The sequence below is a fragment of the Pavona decussata genome, unplaced genomic scaffold, assembly GCF_977016875.1.
Source record: "Pavona decussata unplaced genomic scaffold, jaPavDecu1.1 SCAFFOLD_912, whole genome shotgun sequence".
Classification (NCBI taxonomy): Eukaryota; Metazoa; Cnidaria; class Anthozoa; order Scleractinia; family Agariciidae; genus Pavona; species Pavona decussata.
In genome coordinates, this window is record NW_028145943.1 from 835613 (window position 1) to 852225 (window position 16613).

At 40.7% G+C, this 16613-nt stretch overlaps 2 protein-coding genes across 2 annotated transcripts in view; both read right to left on the reverse strand.

Moving 5' to 3' along the window:
• Window positions 1–1028: 1028 nt before the first annotated feature.
• Window positions 1029–7298, reverse strand: LOC146448525 (prostaglandin E2 receptor EP3 subtype-like). The gene is made up of 3 exons (XM_085102509.1): window positions 6071–7298; window positions 3262–3469; window positions 1029–2000 (listed from the first exon to the last, which is right to left on the reverse strand). The coding sequence occupies exons 1-3, from the start codon at window positions 6875–6877 to the stop codon at window positions 1906–1908; spliced, it is 1110 nt and encodes a 369-aa protein (XP_084958635.1). The 5' UTR covers window positions 6878–7298; the 3' UTR covers window positions 1029–1905.
• Window positions 7299–8730: 1432 nt separating this feature from the next.
• Window positions 8731–16613, reverse strand: part of LOC146448526 (endosome/lysosome-associated apoptosis and autophagy regulator family member 2-like) — a 34696-nt gene continuing 26813 nt past the window's right edge. The window contains exons 11-13 of the mRNA XM_085102518.1: window positions 14529–14773; window positions 10681–12685; window positions 8731–10580 (exon numbers count right to left, since the gene is read on the reverse strand). Coding sequence (XP_084958644.1) covers window positions 12108–12685; window positions 14529–14773 — 823 coding nt within the window. The 3' untranslated portion in view covers window positions 8731–10580; window positions 10681–12107. The remainder of the gene's footprint in view (window positions 10581–10680; window positions 12686–14528; window positions 14774–16613) is intronic.

A 16613-nucleotide genomic window follows, 5' to 3' on the forward strand; every position in this document is an offset into this window, starting at 1 on the left:
ATGCATTCCCGCAATGCGCATGGCGTCCACGAATCCTTGTAGCATAGTTTGATGCGAGCACTGCTTTACGGTTACCACTATTCATTTCTGCCACGTGTTGGCTCACAGGAGCCTTTGATTTTCTTACTCACTGAAAAGAACTGTTGTTTACAAATCATGTTTCCATTCCATCGTTCTTGTTGAATAATTATACACTATGTGTTATCATGGAGGGCATACCGAAAAATGTAGCTGTTCACGGGTGCCAGAAACTAGTCTTTTACAACTTTCCAAGCGTAATTTACCATTGTGGAACAGTTAGGAAAATTTATGAACTTGTTTAAAAACAATTTAGTTGCTAAAATTTTAACAATTTGTTTTCGCTGTGTATTCAAGTCACGTAACTACAATAATCGAAATTCTAGTCAACCCTCTATATTCATGTTTCTCGTACGACTAAATTAAAGGGGCCAGTGTCACCTATTTTTATAGTGTTCCTTTAAGTGGCCAAAAAACATTTGTATCGATGGAAACGTTGAAATAATGATTCAGTATTGTTAACAATAACCCTACTAGTGCACAGAAACTAGCATCATCATCTTTGTCGGCGGATGGCTGGGATGGAAAAGGATTGCAACTTGAATAAAAACTGATTATCATTTATTTTTTCGATCACCAGCTTGGAGAAATCATTTTTTACTTTCCTCCCGGTGCCCTTATAGTGATTTTATATCAAAGAAGGGGTTCTTTGTCAATTTTTTTTAGCAGTTTTGTTCAAGATACAGCAAAATCTCCAATTCCGTTTTTTTGTTTGTTTAGTATTATTAGGGTTCGTTTCAAGTACGCTGAGCCCTAAAATTTTAAATTCATTTTGACTTAAACCTGAAGTTTCTTGTTGCCCCGAAAACTGTTTTTGGGAGGAAAAGACGAAACAAAGAAACAAACACATGCACAATAAAGCAAAACAACACAAAAGAAAAAAAAAACTATACATAGCCGCGCTGTCTTGAAAGTTTATTTAGTTCATTTGTTTGCTTGCTTTTCTGTTTTCCCGCGTATATCCACAAGATTTATTTACTTCAGTTCGTTATTTTCAGTGTATCTTTTTTAAGTGTGTAAGTATTTGCCAACAACTCCGGCAAACTATGAAGGAAGCAGATATGAAGAATGATGGAAATAATCAGTTGAACGAGTGGTCTTAAATTGCAACACAACACACCAACTCGAAAATCAAAACCAGGTTTCTTAGAGCAGTTTTCAGTGAGTGTTGTGAGTGTCGTGACCAATCACAACAGAAGCAAACAGCGTAATGAACCAATCAGAAATGGACGTCAATACATGTAACCTCTGCCAAGCGCGGGAAACGGTTTTAAGAAAGTCACAATTGGTTTTGGTTTTGGTTTATTTGTTTCTCATTGGTTAAGAAAGTAGCACGAGTTTTGCTAATCAATCATGGAGCTAGGCTTGATTACCAGTCGCTGTTCGGGAATTGAGCCCGCGTTCTCTCCAGAAGAGAGAGTCTCTTTTCGTGGAGCTAAACCAGACCCGAGGGAGCAGCGGAAATCGAGCTTATCATAGAGCAAAGTTAAGCTAAACCAAAGGAAACGCTAATTACTTTCGACGCTCATTTGAAAAAAGTCCTATTGGGACTTGTGGCCTCCTCTAATCTTGATCGTGTACTACGAGAGAGCAAAAGTCTACCGTCGATCTCTGGGTACAAATGGGATTGACTGAAGAGATGTCGTCGGAAACTGGGTTAACCAATTTTGTATAGTTTCAAACAATCGAACTGCTGGGCATGGTGGTTGTGTTGCTTTTGGCGCTGATCTCATGCATCGAGGGCTCAGGGATTGTTCCGCAACACAATGTGTCCCAGAATCTTTGCTTCGCCTGACAAGCGGCGGTAAAAACGATGTTAGCATGGTTTTATTTAGCAAGCCGCTGAGCACTAGATCGTCGTCTCTCTTCCCGGCAAAGTTCCCGGACCTTGGTTGCTTCAGATTGTACTCCAACGATTTCATCTGTAAGAGAAAACGATAGATGCAGCTAATTAAACCGATAATGTTACCTAATTGTAGGGTTTAAATGGCAAAAATGACATGTTTGTATCTGATAGTGACGTTAAAATAATGGATCAGTTTTGTGAACAATATGGTAACGCTACCAGTATGCAGGCTGCGAATGACCAGGGCTCCTTTGAATTTTAGCAAAATTTTTTGGTTAGAAAATCCCGAGCCTTTCTGTGTCAAATAGAAAGGCTTTTTTTTTTTCATCTGGGAGAACCTAATCTCGTACCCAGATCTCACTCTGCAGTTTTGGAAATGTGAAAAATGTATCTGACCGTGGTAGATCTGGGTACGAGATTAGGGAAAACCTCGTTTTCAGCTCCAAAATAGCAATCTCATTGGTAGATCAAACACGTTCGTGATGGCGCAGGAATAGACCATTTCCGAGTTGCTTTGAACCCCATTATGAAAGCGAGGCTAAGTGCAAAGGTTTTGTTATGAAAACCAGTTTTCATTCATATGCAAACAAAACTAATTTTCAGATGAAAAGTTTTGCACTTAGCCTCGCTTTCATAGTGAGGTTCACAGCAACTCGGAAATGGCCTATAAAGACAACAAAAAGGAATGGATATTTTATGCAAATGATGCTTACAGTAATTTCCGTTCCAATAGAATGGAACGGAAAAAGTCGAGGGCCGCCGAAGGTCGTTCGTTTGTTTCCGAAGATTCCGATTGATCAACGCGTGCCTGCGCCATTCGCATTTCAGCCGGCTGAACCGGAACTCTCGGCTAAATGGAAAGTGACTCAGGATTGAAATGGATTGCAACTTCTTCTTGTTTATTTTGGACAAATAGCTCAAAGTCTGATTATGGTTCGTTCTTCCCAGGAAAAATCACTTAAATGTTTTCTTCTCGGTGCTCTAAGAGCAATTTAATGTTAGAGAAAAGATACCAGTTTTCGCCGAAAAACACAGAGAAATCCCTCTGACAGTGACCCATTAATCAAGGCCACAATGTAAAAGGACATTGGCTATCGAAAAGGATGAGTGCAGTTGCTATGACTAGGCGTTTTCTCTGCTTGAGTTTGGTTATTTTTTAAAATTAAAAAAAAGGTTTAGTTTTAAAACGTCGTTTTTACTCTTCTAGGGCAACACAATGACTCAACTTATTCAATAATCTCAGTCCCAGATCACATTATGAATTATCTTGCGTGCGTCTTCCAGGAACTGTTTGCATATTTTTGCATATTATGGTATAGTTGTCTCATGCTCCTTACCAAGGGTAGTGTTAGGCCTGGAAACCAGCGTACACGTAACATAATAGACGAACAACATCATCAGAAAGCAGAATGCATCGCGGTACTTCCTTCTGGTCAGCGGATACAACCACGGGTTGAGAACAGTGTGAAGCGAAGCTAAACGGACTGCAGTGAAATCAAGCAACTCATCGAACGGCCAGCCAGTTTGAATGAGTGTCACTCTTAGCTAAAAGATAGACAATGGAATTAGGCCAAGAGAAATCTTTACACGGGCCCATCCACACTTGGTTAACTAAATTTATGTACCTAGACTTTCACTGAACAAAACGAGCACTGTGATTGGTTGATTCTTGGTCACGTGCCCCTGATCAAATACAAATGTATCCCGACCGGGATGCAATTCCGCAGTTGTTGCCCTCTTAGTTGTTTGTTTGTTTTGCTGTGATTGTTGAAGGGAAAGTCTAAATATATAACAAAGCACTTAATGTATGGTCCCTCGGGAAACTAGTTAGTTTGTTTTCCCTCGAGTCCTTATGTTTCCCGAGACGAATCAGGGACGAGTTGCATAAAACTTAAAGGTTGCTGTAAACGGTATCGTCAGACTTTAAAATACTGAATGGGACTAGGATGAAGGTCTGGCGTTAGCAGTTACGCCCGACGTTAATTTTTATGCAACTCACCCCAGGACTCTCGGGAAAACAAAACTAACTGTTTCCCTCGGGACCATACATTAAGTGTATAATGTCTCTACACTGTACTAAATAGCAAATAGAAGGGAGGATATTGACGAATCATGCAAACGGAGAGATATAGAGAGGATATTACTCGGCGGCACGAAGATATGAATTTTGTTTCGTAGTGGTAAAGACAATATTTTACAAACGAGAGAAGCGAGTGAGTAAAATATTGTTTTTAACACGAGAAAATAAAATTCATGTCTTCAAACCACCGTGTAATTTTTTTTTTAATTTCTGTAGACAAATCTAACGCGCGCCATTTTTTTTGACTATTTGTTCAAACAACCGTGCAAAAGTGGGAAATGACGTCATCACTATCTTTACCAGTGAGGATATGGAAGTACTTTCACATGGCGGAATTTTACGAGTGGTGTATTTTCCGGTAAAACAGTCGTGTCTATATAATAAACTTGAGTATAAGGATGCCGAGGTCTAAGGAATGTTAGCCTGTGTACAGCCGCCCGCTGGACGAGAGCGGCCGGCTGTACACAGGCTAAAGGAATGTGTAATGAACAGCGTACAGTTCGATTCCTTGGCTCTGTATAAGGAACGAACGAGCCAGGTTCGTTTAAATTGATCACGTGATACGACATCCGCAGAGGCACTATCAACGCACAGTGTCCATTGAGCTAAAATGCCTGGATGGATTATACTCGTCAACGAAAAACCTTTCACCTCAATGGTCAAATTGGTAAGAGTTAATTCCAAATGTCAATCTCAGTGACTTTTGGAAGAAGAACAATTTAAAAAAAACAACATTGAGTTCTATCTCGAGACCATCGGACGTCTCATAGTTGACCCATTCAAGTTGGAAATTTGATGTTTTTAAAATTTGCATTTCAGCCCTCAAAACTTCGTTCATTTGTTTTAAGAAGAGCACATTTCCGCGGGGCAACTATCACCCGATAGTCCCTCGATAGAAACACTCATACTATTGTTTAATTGACAGTCCGATTTATTTTTTCGAGGAAAATCAAAGAAAGATTTCATAGTTTTAGGCCTTACCTGTTGAAATCCAATCACTAGAAAGATCCTAGAGGCGGATCAACCTAGCGCCATATGATTTCTGTATCCAGTTTACATGCAAAAAGTGGTACTTGGTACTAACGCAAGGATCTTCCTAGCGATAAGATCTTTCTAGCTAAGAGATACGAAGATCCTAGTACTGGGAACAAAAAAGAACAAACATGACGGCAGCCGGGCGTTCAACTGCTAAAGGCAGACAATTTTCCCCTCCACTTGGTAACCACTCCGACCGAAATTTCTGCGTGTAAACTCAACGAAAAGTTGTTTCGCCTTCTAGGATCTTCCTACATTTGCTAGCATCTTCCTCCCTCCGTGGAAACAGCCTCTTAAATTTCACTTTCGCTCTTCGGCCACCAATTCATTTTCGAACAATCCTTCAGCCCCGGGTATTATCCTCAGATATACCAGCCACCTGAAGGGGTTTATTTGTTTAAATAACATAAATATTTTCTTGGCATGTCGTGACGTGACTTAATTAACAGTTATTCCATGAGCGCATGTTGGATATGAGATGATAGATAGGCAACGAAGAGCGGAGCGCCGAGTTGGCTATAAACATATCATATCCTACAAGCGTGAGTAGAATAATTGTTTTATCAAAATAATCAAGAAATATTGCTAAATCTTGCTGATTTCGCTCTCCAAGAACACACAGAAGACAATTTAATGGTCGCTATTTCTCGGGCATGGTATAATGGCTCATATACCATGGCCGCTAAGCCAATCAAATCCCTGGAATTGCATTATAGAATGATTCATTATTTCTTATACGGACCACATACATCACGCCAGGCTCTCTCTGGAACCATTTGGTTCTAGTGTGAATTCCAATCCTTGACATTGTAACTCTTTAGGCTCAAATTGATGGGAGCCAACTGAGCTCTCAAAATATCAAATTATTTTACTTAATCCCCTCGATCAGGAACTCATTTTAGCCTTTGAGATTAGCGTATTTTAACATAGCCCTGAAAATAGCAGTGTCTTTCACTCACCGAATCGGACCCAATATTGGGGGCTAAACTGCTTTTGAATTTACAGTGATATACGATCGATGTTTAACTTACCAGAAACAAACTCCAGCAACTGACAAACGCTACTGCAACAGAGCCACTTAACTTTGCAAATTGCAGCTCCATTTTTGCTGACACACGGCGTGATTCCACATTGTTTGTTTCCTTCGAGGATTCCTCGTCTCCTCGCAATGTACTGCTGCTGACCTGTCGCCCCTTGTAAAGCCTTAAGGCCATTAAAACTGTAGCTAAATTAGAACCCACGACTAGAAGCATAGCTAACGCCAGTAACGCCATGAATATGTAAACCAATGCTTGTCCTTCGAATGAGTCGGAGCCCCATTCAAACAGGCAAAATGTTCCGGGAAAATGAAGCACGTTCCTGCTTACACCAAAAGCTGGAAGTAAGCTTATAGTCAGCACAGAGCAACCGAAACCTATCGAAGCAACTTTAATTTTCTCCTTGTCGTAAATCATATGTTTGTCGTAATAAAAAGGCCTGTACAGAACCAAGAGTCGATCGATGCTCATTAAAACAACTAGCAGTATCGACGACATGAACAGGAAAGTAATGCTAGTGGCTTGAAAGTCGCAGGCCATGTAGTCGCCAATGTAAACGCCGAAAAAATACTTTATGAGCGGCTGCGGGTAAGCTAATGGAAACACCAGCAAGTCTACCCATGCTAAAAATACGATCAGTACATTTGGAATGTTTCGCTTGTGCCGAAGAATTCTGTACGTAACTATAAGAACTAGTATGTTCCCAATAAACCCGATTAGCCCGGTTAATAAAAGAGTTACACCGCCTACAAGAAATTGTTCATCGCTGAATTTTTCCAGTCCAAATTCACGCTTGTTCATGGCCGCCGGAGAAGACCTGCTTTTGACGCGCAACTTTAGGTGCAGGTTAATTGCTTTCAAGCGTTCAAAATTATTATTTCCCAAAGTGTAAACGTTGAGTTGCAGTTTTTTCCAAGTAGCCAGGATAAGTTAGCAACGGTACGGTCTTTATACAGCGCAAAATTCCAGTAGACTTTAGCATGATATACGCGGCCGCATTACAGGTTCCTGCAGCAAATCTTCAAATTATTACCCTTTTTCGTCGATTGCGTTGCATTTAGTGAAGCGCTGTGGGTGAATTGTTCCACAAAAAAATCTTTAACTCCCCAATATGTGCAAATAACCAGTCAACGGACAAAGCCGTGAAAGGAAACAAACGCCAACGAACACTCGCAGATTCTCTGAAATTGAACAGACGCCCTGCTAAGGGAGTTGCTTGTAAACTTTTTTTTGTGTTTTGAAAGTTCCAGAACAGAAATGACTCCATTTCGCGCAAAGCGTAAATATAAACTCGAGGTCACTATTAACTGGCTCCTTAGCCAATCAGATGACAGTTCCACGAAGAACGAAGACGCGCAAAAATCTCAGGACACCTGTTGCAACAGGTGGCGCGACCCGCACGTGTTTTGTTCCCGCCAAGTGGAAGAACCCGTGGGATATCAGTAGATTGTAGTATTTTTAGCGACACCTAATATTTTCGCGAATTTAGCGTCTTATTGTAAAGTGAAATTGCTAATTTAAGTTGTCTTTTACTTTCAAATGTGCTCTATGGAAAGAAATTGCTAAAAATCGTTGAAAAACGTTTGGTACTTAAATTTGTAGCAGTAAAATCGGTAGAGATCGCTAAGTTCGTTGTCACTGGAAATACGGCTGTGCAACCCGAGCGACACAATACAAAAAATTCCAATAGAAAATGTGAGTTGTTACAACGACTGTCAAAATTCCCGCGCGCTGATTGGCTCGTACCTAGTCTATAAGAGTACAGACATTAAAAACTCCTTCAGATGTAACGCGCGCGCTTTCTCAACGGTCCTACTCAACGCTCGTACTTTTTCCACGTTATTGTAAAAGACAAATCACTTGAGTTTTGAACATTTTATGTCATTAGACCGCGATAGAAAACTGCCGGCGATTTGTTAAACGGATAGAATGAACTTAGACAAAATTGTACCGCAAAATACATCATTACATTATCACAGGTGGCAATTGATAAAACTGACATTTGCTGCACTTCTCATGTATAGCTAAGTGACTAAGTAACGGCGCCTTTAAGAAATTAAAAGAATTTAGTCTTTTCTCAGTCGTGGAACCGGCACTTTGAAGTTTTCTGCTATGCGAAAACGCCTTACAATTAAAAGGCCTTGCAAATTGTACTTTTATAACTCGTACCAATGCAAAGTCATAACCAAGGACATGCTTTACGAAACTCCCAGAGCTTATTCTGTGCAGTTTGGGAGAATTTCAAATTTTTGAGATAACTGGGTGCAAGTAACTATTTCCACGACTTTCGCCAGCCTGGAAATTTTGTCCACGGATATGGACAAATGTATCAAAAATTCTTCCGTCTGAAGGGTTGAATCACCTGACGTATAGGCGCTGCTTCAGCCTCGTTTCACGGGTTCTTGAAACGAGGCTTCACAGCATGCTTCACAGACGCTAAATGAATAATTCCCCCCGGGCCCCATACACCCCGCAAATATGCCCCTTTGAAATGGGCCTTTAAACGAATTCCATCAGCCCAGAACTTGAAACTGGAATTTAACGGCAGGTCGCATTGGATGACCGTGCGGATGCGGGAATAGATCTAGGGTCCCGTGGAAAATTAAGATTGTACTTCTGCACCCTTGCCCCAGGCCCAATAAACTCATACTGAAGAAAGTCATCACTTTTTAATACACTACTACACCATTTTAACTTTAAAACTTGTAACAACTACTTAAACTTATCCCTTTCAAGCGATGAACGACTTTTCTTGTGTAATGTTCGTTTGCGTTTGAAATCGTACAATGCAAAGGTAAACCCAGCCCCTTAATCACTTGCAAAAGGACGTTTTAAGCCTCTAAATTAAATAAAAAAATATGTTAAAATATGAGTACACCAGTGTACGTGTATGTCTAACTACACTATTACAGCTGGCATTTCTAACGGTATTAAATACCGGCAGCGTTTACCTTAATTATGAAGCACTTAAAAAACTAAGATGTCACTCAAAAAATGTCGAGATAAAAAGCACGTTACATAGATATTTTGTGAAAACCTACTCCTAAAAAACAGATTACTCTGCCAAACGTACAACTTGCGCCAACAACCTACGCGCAAGATTTGCAACGAAAGTACAAGGATAGTTACCAGAAAAACCGCGAAATATGCATGGATATCTACCCGGAAAGCTTACAGCTTCTTTCGAACCTCGCGCTCCGTCACGGAACGCTCCTAACAACCCCTGATCAAGGTCATTTAGTAGATCCGAGTTAGCCTTCAAAATATCACTGGATTTTACTCACCGAATCGGCCCCAATTTTGAGGCTAAGAAATATCTTTTGGATTGTTTTAAATCGATTTTTCGTTTAAGGGAGATGTCCGCATAACATCTAGAGAGAGAACAGAAGTGCGAGACGGAAACCGCACTAATATTATCCGTAGTCGGGTCAAAACAGCCTAATCCCAAGGACTAAAAATGCACCTTACAGCTAAAATGGGTCCCTGAGAGGGCTGAAGTGGTTTTTGAAGGCTAAATGGACTCTAAAATTAGGGCCAAAGTAGTTCTAATTTTAAGGTCTCGAATACACCCACTGGCTAAAATGAGTCGGATAAAAGTGAGCGAAAAATAGATTTTCAGACTGTCGCCTATCCATGCCTTATTTTGGTATTTTAATACAGTGAACTCTGTAAATTCAAAAAATAAAAACAAAAAACTTTCAGCCCTAAATTACCAATTTGGGCCTGATTCAACACCTACGGCCAAGTCTAAAAATAATGTCCGTTTATAAAAAGCAAACTACAGTGAAAAGAGCCTTACACTCGCTGACAAGAATACATGCTGACAAGCAATCAAAGAATCCCTACTCTCACCCTCTAAGCTCTAAGCCCCAACACTGTTCAGAAACTAAGTTCTCCTTGCAATATCAGTACTTGATCAAAACATACAGGTAATGAGAATAAAGAAAATGATCACCAAATAATGTCTTGATGTTTACGCAAATTCTCCTACTAGAACCATGAGAAATATAAGAGGAATAGTGAGGAGAATATAAGTTTGATGTCGAAGCTTTAAGGCTTAAAGCCCTTGTGTAAAGCCACCCGCTAATCTAGATCTCATTTCCCGTTTTAGCTCAACACACGAATTATATAATAATAATAATAATAATAATAATAATAATAATAATAATAATAATAATAATAATAATAATAATAATAATAATAATAATAATAATAATAATAATAATAATAATAATAATAATGTTACTTAACCAGGGTGACCTCTTCAGCATAAAATGCTGATATCAATGAGGGCCCTGCAAAAAAGAAAAGGAACCTAAAAAACCTAAAAGCGTAAAAACAGCCACTAAATTTAAAGTAATTAAAAAGCTTGTGATCTATAGAATTCTAAAATACGGGTTTTAAAAATCATAAGTGAGCTAAGATCCTTCATTTCATCTGGAATGTCAATAAAAACTTTTGATCCTTTAAAATAAAAAGACTTTCTTGCAGTCTCAGTTCTAGCCTGCGAACAGCAGACGTTTTTCCGATTGTCGCTTCTCTCGGAGGGAGAGAAGCGACGATCGGAAAAACGTCTGCTGTTCGCAGTTTATCTCAGTTCTCACTTTGGGAAGCATTGTGTAACAAGAGAGTATTTAAAAAAAATGCTTGGTTTTATCAACAGATCGAGTTGATTAGGGAATCCGGGCACCAAAAAGAGATTCAAGCGCTGACGTTTCAAGCGTTACCCTTGTGTCAGAGCGATTCGCTCTGTTGATAAAACAAAACAGGCATCTACTCCGCTACCGACGCAGTACTACAGTTTCTTACAAACTAAGTAGCACTTTCCTGTGGTGCTGTTTATTATGCCGTTATAAGGCAGTTCTTAAGTTTGAGTCTGTGGATGGAATTCTAAAGTGTGACCATTCAAATGAAAGCTACTGAGCAGTATTTTCCTGTGGTGCTGTTTATTATGCTGTAATAGGTGGTTCGAACGTTTGAGTCTGTGGATAAAATGCTAAAGTGTGATCATTCAAATGAAAGCGACTCAACAACACTTTCCTACCTGTGGTGCTGTTTATTATGCCGTTATTAGGCAGTTCTTAATTTTGAGTCTGTGGATCAAATCCTAAAGTGTGACCATTCAAATGAAAGCTACTGAGCAGTACTTTCTTGTGGTTTTTTTACTATGCTGTACAAGATGATTCTAACTTTTGTGCTTATGGATGAAATCCTAACGTGTGACCTTTCAAGTGAAAGCTACTGAACAACACTTTCCTGTGATGATGTTTATTATGCTGTTTGAAATCCTAAAGTGTGACCATTCAAATAAAAGCTACTAACTAGTACTTACTTATAGTGCTTTTCATTATGCTGCACCTTTGTGCCTGCGAATGAAATCCTAAAGTGTGACCATTGGTGAAATGAAAGCTACTGAGCGGCATTTCCTGTGGTGCTGTTTATTATTCTGTACAACGTAATTCTAACTTTTCTATCTGTGGATGAAATCCTAAATAGACCATTTCCGAGTTGCTTTGAACCTCATTATGAAAGCGAGGCTAAGTGCAAAGTTTTTGTTATGAAAACAAAACTAATTTTCATATGAAAAGTTTTGCACTTAGCCTCGCTTTCATAGTGAGGTTCACAGCAACTCGGAAATGGCCTATTGTGTACGTATCACATGGAAGCTACTGAGAGGTGCCTTCGTGCTTATGCTTTTGTTTTGTTTTGTTTTTTCCCCTCTCTTTAAACTTAGGTAATTATACAAGGGAGGATGTTAAGAGCACGTGCATTTCTGCAGATGCTTTACAATACGAAAACGCAAAAAAAAAAAACTTATAAAAGAGCGAGCGGCCTACAATAGGCCATTTCCGAGTTGGTGTGAACCTCATTATGAAAGCGAGGCTAAGTGCAAAACGTTTCAAACGAAAAATAGTTTTGTCTACTTATCAGCAGGCATATTAGCCTCGCTTTCAAAATGAGGTTCAAAGCAACTCGGAAATGGCTTATTCTATTCTGCCTCTCTTGCTAACCAACTTAACATGCTGGGTTTCTAGGTCCTGATAGCCCCTGATGAATCATGCAGCGGTTCAGAGAGCTCGTCGTCGTGTATAAAGTTGTTCTCGTCGTCCTCTGCTGCCAGCCGGCTCATGGGTTTGTTTCGCGCCATTAGAGTGTAATACCGATACTTCATAACTCGGTGCTTGTACACAAAAAACCCTGCCACGCCCAGCAAGACTAGAATTATCACAACTCCCACACCAATCAAGATCTTGTTCACTCTATTCGAGCCCTTCGTTCGATAAGCCAGAACTGTCCCGTTCACCGTCACCGTCACAGTTGGCGTGACACATTCTTGCCGCTTGGGTTCGTTGTCTGAGTCTTCCCCAGTCCCCCAGCAAGGCACAGAAGGCACGTAGGTGATGTTGCGATATCCATTAACGCATTCGCCGATGATCTTCTTCACGTCGCCTTTCCGGCATTTTGGGCATGCGTACAAGGATTTCCATACCAGGTAATACTGACAGCCTCGCAGAATGTTCGTGTGGTTGTTTTCGGGGCCTGGGTTACCTACACCGGCTTTGACGTCACACCTGAGATCGAGGGTGGTCCTGTATCGGCCGTTCGTTTCTGCAAGACGAAACAGGAAAGGAGAGTTTAATCACGGGACTTGAAATTAATAGAGCGTATTCATGTGACGTCATAATTTTCTAAAATCCAAAACTAAAGAGCCTCCAAATTTATCCTCATCAGGCATAAGAGGCCGTATACTTATAACTGTTTACAATTTTACAGCTCCATAGCGTCCTTTGTTTGGAAATCAGAGCAGTTTGAATTTCACGGTTATGGAGTTGCGTGACAAAGAGCTACGATCGACTTTGTTGAAAAATATATCATTATCTCATTATTTTCAGCCTTTTAGAGGTTAGAACATTGGAGAAAGTGCTTATGTAAGTGGTTTTGGTGTTCAGTACTGCTAATCAGTCGCTAGATAGCCAAAGTAAGTTCCAGATGTTAACACTATTTTTCGGCCGCCATATTGGTGTTCCACGGAGGTACACCAAGATGGCGGATCCATACTGGGCTCTGTAAATTTCTACAAAACATTTCGACAGATATCTGACGTTTGGGGAGACGTACAGGCCTAAAATTGGGAGAATTGTCTCCTTTAGTCATCCTCTATAATATCAAAACTTCTCAAATGAGAAAATGGCGCGAGTTTACTTAACTAATCACGGAGCAGAGTAAAGCTAAACAAATCAAACGTGAACTCACTTTCGGCACCCACATGAAAACCGCTGTAAACGATGTATTTAATTGTCAAAAAAAAAAACTGTTTAAACATTTTCCAACTATCGCCTGTATCTAAGAGCAAGATTCGGTAACCCGAGCGATAAAAAATAAAATAAAATAAAATAAAATTAGCGTCGCCAAAGTTAACGTTGCATGTCATTAAAGCCACCGAAATTAATGCTCCAAGAAGTTAAACCGAGTTAAATAAATGTCAACATTTTAAACTCACGTTAATTCCGTCGATTTAATCCCCACAGGTAAACTTGAATCAGCGGCCTGACTTTTTTCAAATTTTTATCAATTTTTATGACATGTGATCAACAATGTTCAGAAATCGCCTTCATTTGTTATGTGGCCAAGACTTGTAACAATAAATGACTTGAGAATGATGTATTAATCAGTTAATGACACAGGCATACTCGGAAAAAATACCGCGTACTCCTATCAGAAGTCGAACCCAAGACCTTTCCGATTTCTAGTTCGGATGCTCTACCAGTGAGATACAGGAGACTCGTGGGAGCTAAGGCCCCAAATTGCCATTTGCCAACAATATTTCTAAAAAGCTTTAAAATACAAGCTTAGGCCCCGTTTATAAGGAGAAAAGTTGTCCCGGGTAGAAGGGTCACTCGCCTACCGGAGCTACCCTGAGCGAGCCAACTTTTCCTACATTTCCTTACAAAACTTGGCGAACCGTTTACATGAGAAACAAAAAGTTGGCTCGGCTGGAAGGGTGACTCGCCTAGCACACCCTTTTTCGATGGTAGGGTCATCCTCCTAGCCGGGCCAACTTTTCTCCATACAAACACTTTGGCTCGCCCAGCCGGGTCAACTCCGTCAAGGCGAGACAATCAGAGCATGCGCTGCTGGCTCGGGCAAAGGGGTCAACTTTTTTCTCATATAGACGCTCGCTGAAGTTGACTCGACTGGGAGGGTGACCCTCTTTCCCGTTACAACGTTTCTCCATATAAACGGGGCCTTAATTATCTCTGAAAAATGCGTGGTTACCCCCATTTTTCTTTTTGAATTTCAATAACACTCGCTAAGATCTCTTTTCCGCATATTAATAAGCCGCGCAAAAATTCCATTGAATAGACCATCCCGAGATGCAACAGGAGGCATCGTTCATACGTAGCACTAAAAATTGGTGAAAAATCCCCTTTGACCCATCGATCCCACTTACCACCATAGCACTTTTCTCCGTGTAACAGCTCCACAAACAGACCCGAGCGCACGTCATCTTTGGCGCTGTAACCAATCACAGAGCCAATATCGATGTCACGGTACCACGACGACCTGCAAGCCATGACGGGACGGGGAAGCCTTGTACCGCTGGCCCGATCACGATATGTGCACGAACTGTTATCATGGTTGAGGGTGCAGAGGTTGACGTAAAGAGCCGGTCTGTATGGCCAAATCACGCTGCTCCTGCAACGATTAACAAGAAATCAGTCTGAAAAAAGTTCTGTCTCCATCCATTCTGTGGCATTTGTCTGCATCGCAGTAACAAAGAAAGCCGCAAAAAATTTAGAACATAAGGTCAACTTCAAATTGGCGCTCTTAATTCTTGCTTTTCACGTCACCACGCTCCCACCAATAGCGTAGATCGCTATGTTACGTCCCTAGGCAATCACACGTACTGAACAAGTCGATTAATTAGCAAGTATATCTGGCTTAATCAGGGATAAAAAAAGTGTAAAGGAACTTCAAGTTCGAGAGTTCTCGAATTTCCAACCCTGACGCCAACACTACTGAAGTGTCCATTGTCAAAGAATTCAAGTTGGGGGAGGGCAGAGAAGGGGATCGATGATGGGAGGAATAGCCCTGTCAGGAAAGGACACTTCGTGGTTCTACAGTCCAAGGTTGGGGGGAGGGGGAGGGGGAGGGTAGGAGGTGGTTCCTACGTAAATACGTGACGACATTTCAGCAAAATATAATAGGATGTTTTGAGGGTTTGACAACTTAACCTCATTCCTATTCCAGTCAATAATATACCAGAGAACCCCACCCCCTGGGTGTATATTTTTATAGTTGTTTAGGACCTCCCCCACCCTCTTCCCCCGAAACCTCTCATAGTAATGTGCAATGAAACGTAATTTCATTTTACTTTTGCCACACAATATAGAACATTAATGAACACGAAGTCCTTGATAAACGAAACAATTGCTGATCTCCTAGTACGATATTGGGGTACCGAAATAGCTTTGGAATCGTCGTCTTTTGAATAAAGCCCCTTCGCGGCCAGGAGCGATAACAGGCTACAGAGTCACAGTAATCATTACACATGATTCCTCAACGTAAAAAGTTCAAGAAATAAAAAATGCTTTGCACGAGATAAGGGGTTAGTTTCTAAAGAAACTGTGGTGCTGCCTCAGTGTGGAAGTAGAAACGAATGTTTGGTTTTATCAACAGAGTGGATAGGGTAATTTGGCTACCGTAAAGAGATTCCAGTGCTGACGTTTAGACCTTCGTCAGACGGAAGGGCTGATGCTAGAGGCGTCAGCTCCTGAATCAACTCTTTTGATAAACCAAACATTTGCTTTACATGAGAGCCGTGTTTGATTCAATGATTAGAAAAACCGCTGCGGCAGGAAACAAAAGATCCTGGAGTTCCAACTTGCCGCAACTCAATTGATAAGCTGTCCCACAACACTGTCTCACACCTTTTCTTTTAACACAAAATATTGAACATTGCTGGCGGTGAAATCGATGATGACAAAACAGTTCGTTACTCCGAACGACATTACAACAGATCAATCGCTGCCGATTAAATAGGGCATTTCCGAGTTGCTGCGAACCTCATTATGAAAGCGAGGCTAAGTGCAAAGCTTTTCACATGAAAATTAGTTTTGTTTGCGATTGAATGAAAACTTGTTTTCATGATAAAATCTTTGCACTTAACCTCACTTTCATAATGAGGTTCAAAGCAACTCGAACGAACCTGACCCATCAACAAAAGATTTCAAGAACTACCCACCCCACCTCCAACAATGGTACCCTACACGATTTAGCCCGAAATTACTCCGATTCTTCTCCCTTGGGAATGTCTAAAATCTGCCGAAGATCAACGAAAACACAGGAAAGTTCACGGAAAAAGCCACAGGATTCAGCTGACGCAGTGACGCTGCACTCTTAAAGACGTAGCAAAACCTCGGGGTTGCTATGACAACCCCGAGGTGAGGTGAGGAAACCTTGTCATATAAGCCTTCGACTCGAACACCTGTATTTTGTAATGTGTGCAGTATAGCAAACTAAAAAATAAAATAAA

Bases quoted from the DNA above. Each gene is read 5' to 3' on its own strand.
- LOC146448525 (XM_085102509.1), bottom strand. From the start codon at position 6,877: ATGAACAAGCGTGAATTTGGACTGGAAAAATTCAGCGATGAACAATTT. The intron at 3,470-6,070 runs GTAAGTTAAACA...TCTATCTTTTAG, and splicing joins GTTGCTGGAGTTTGTTTCTG to CTAAGAGTGACACTCATTCA. The intron at 2,001-3,261 runs GTAAGGAGCATG...TTTCTCTTACAG, and splicing joins CAGGCCTAACACTACCCTTG to ATGAAATCGTTGGAGTACAA.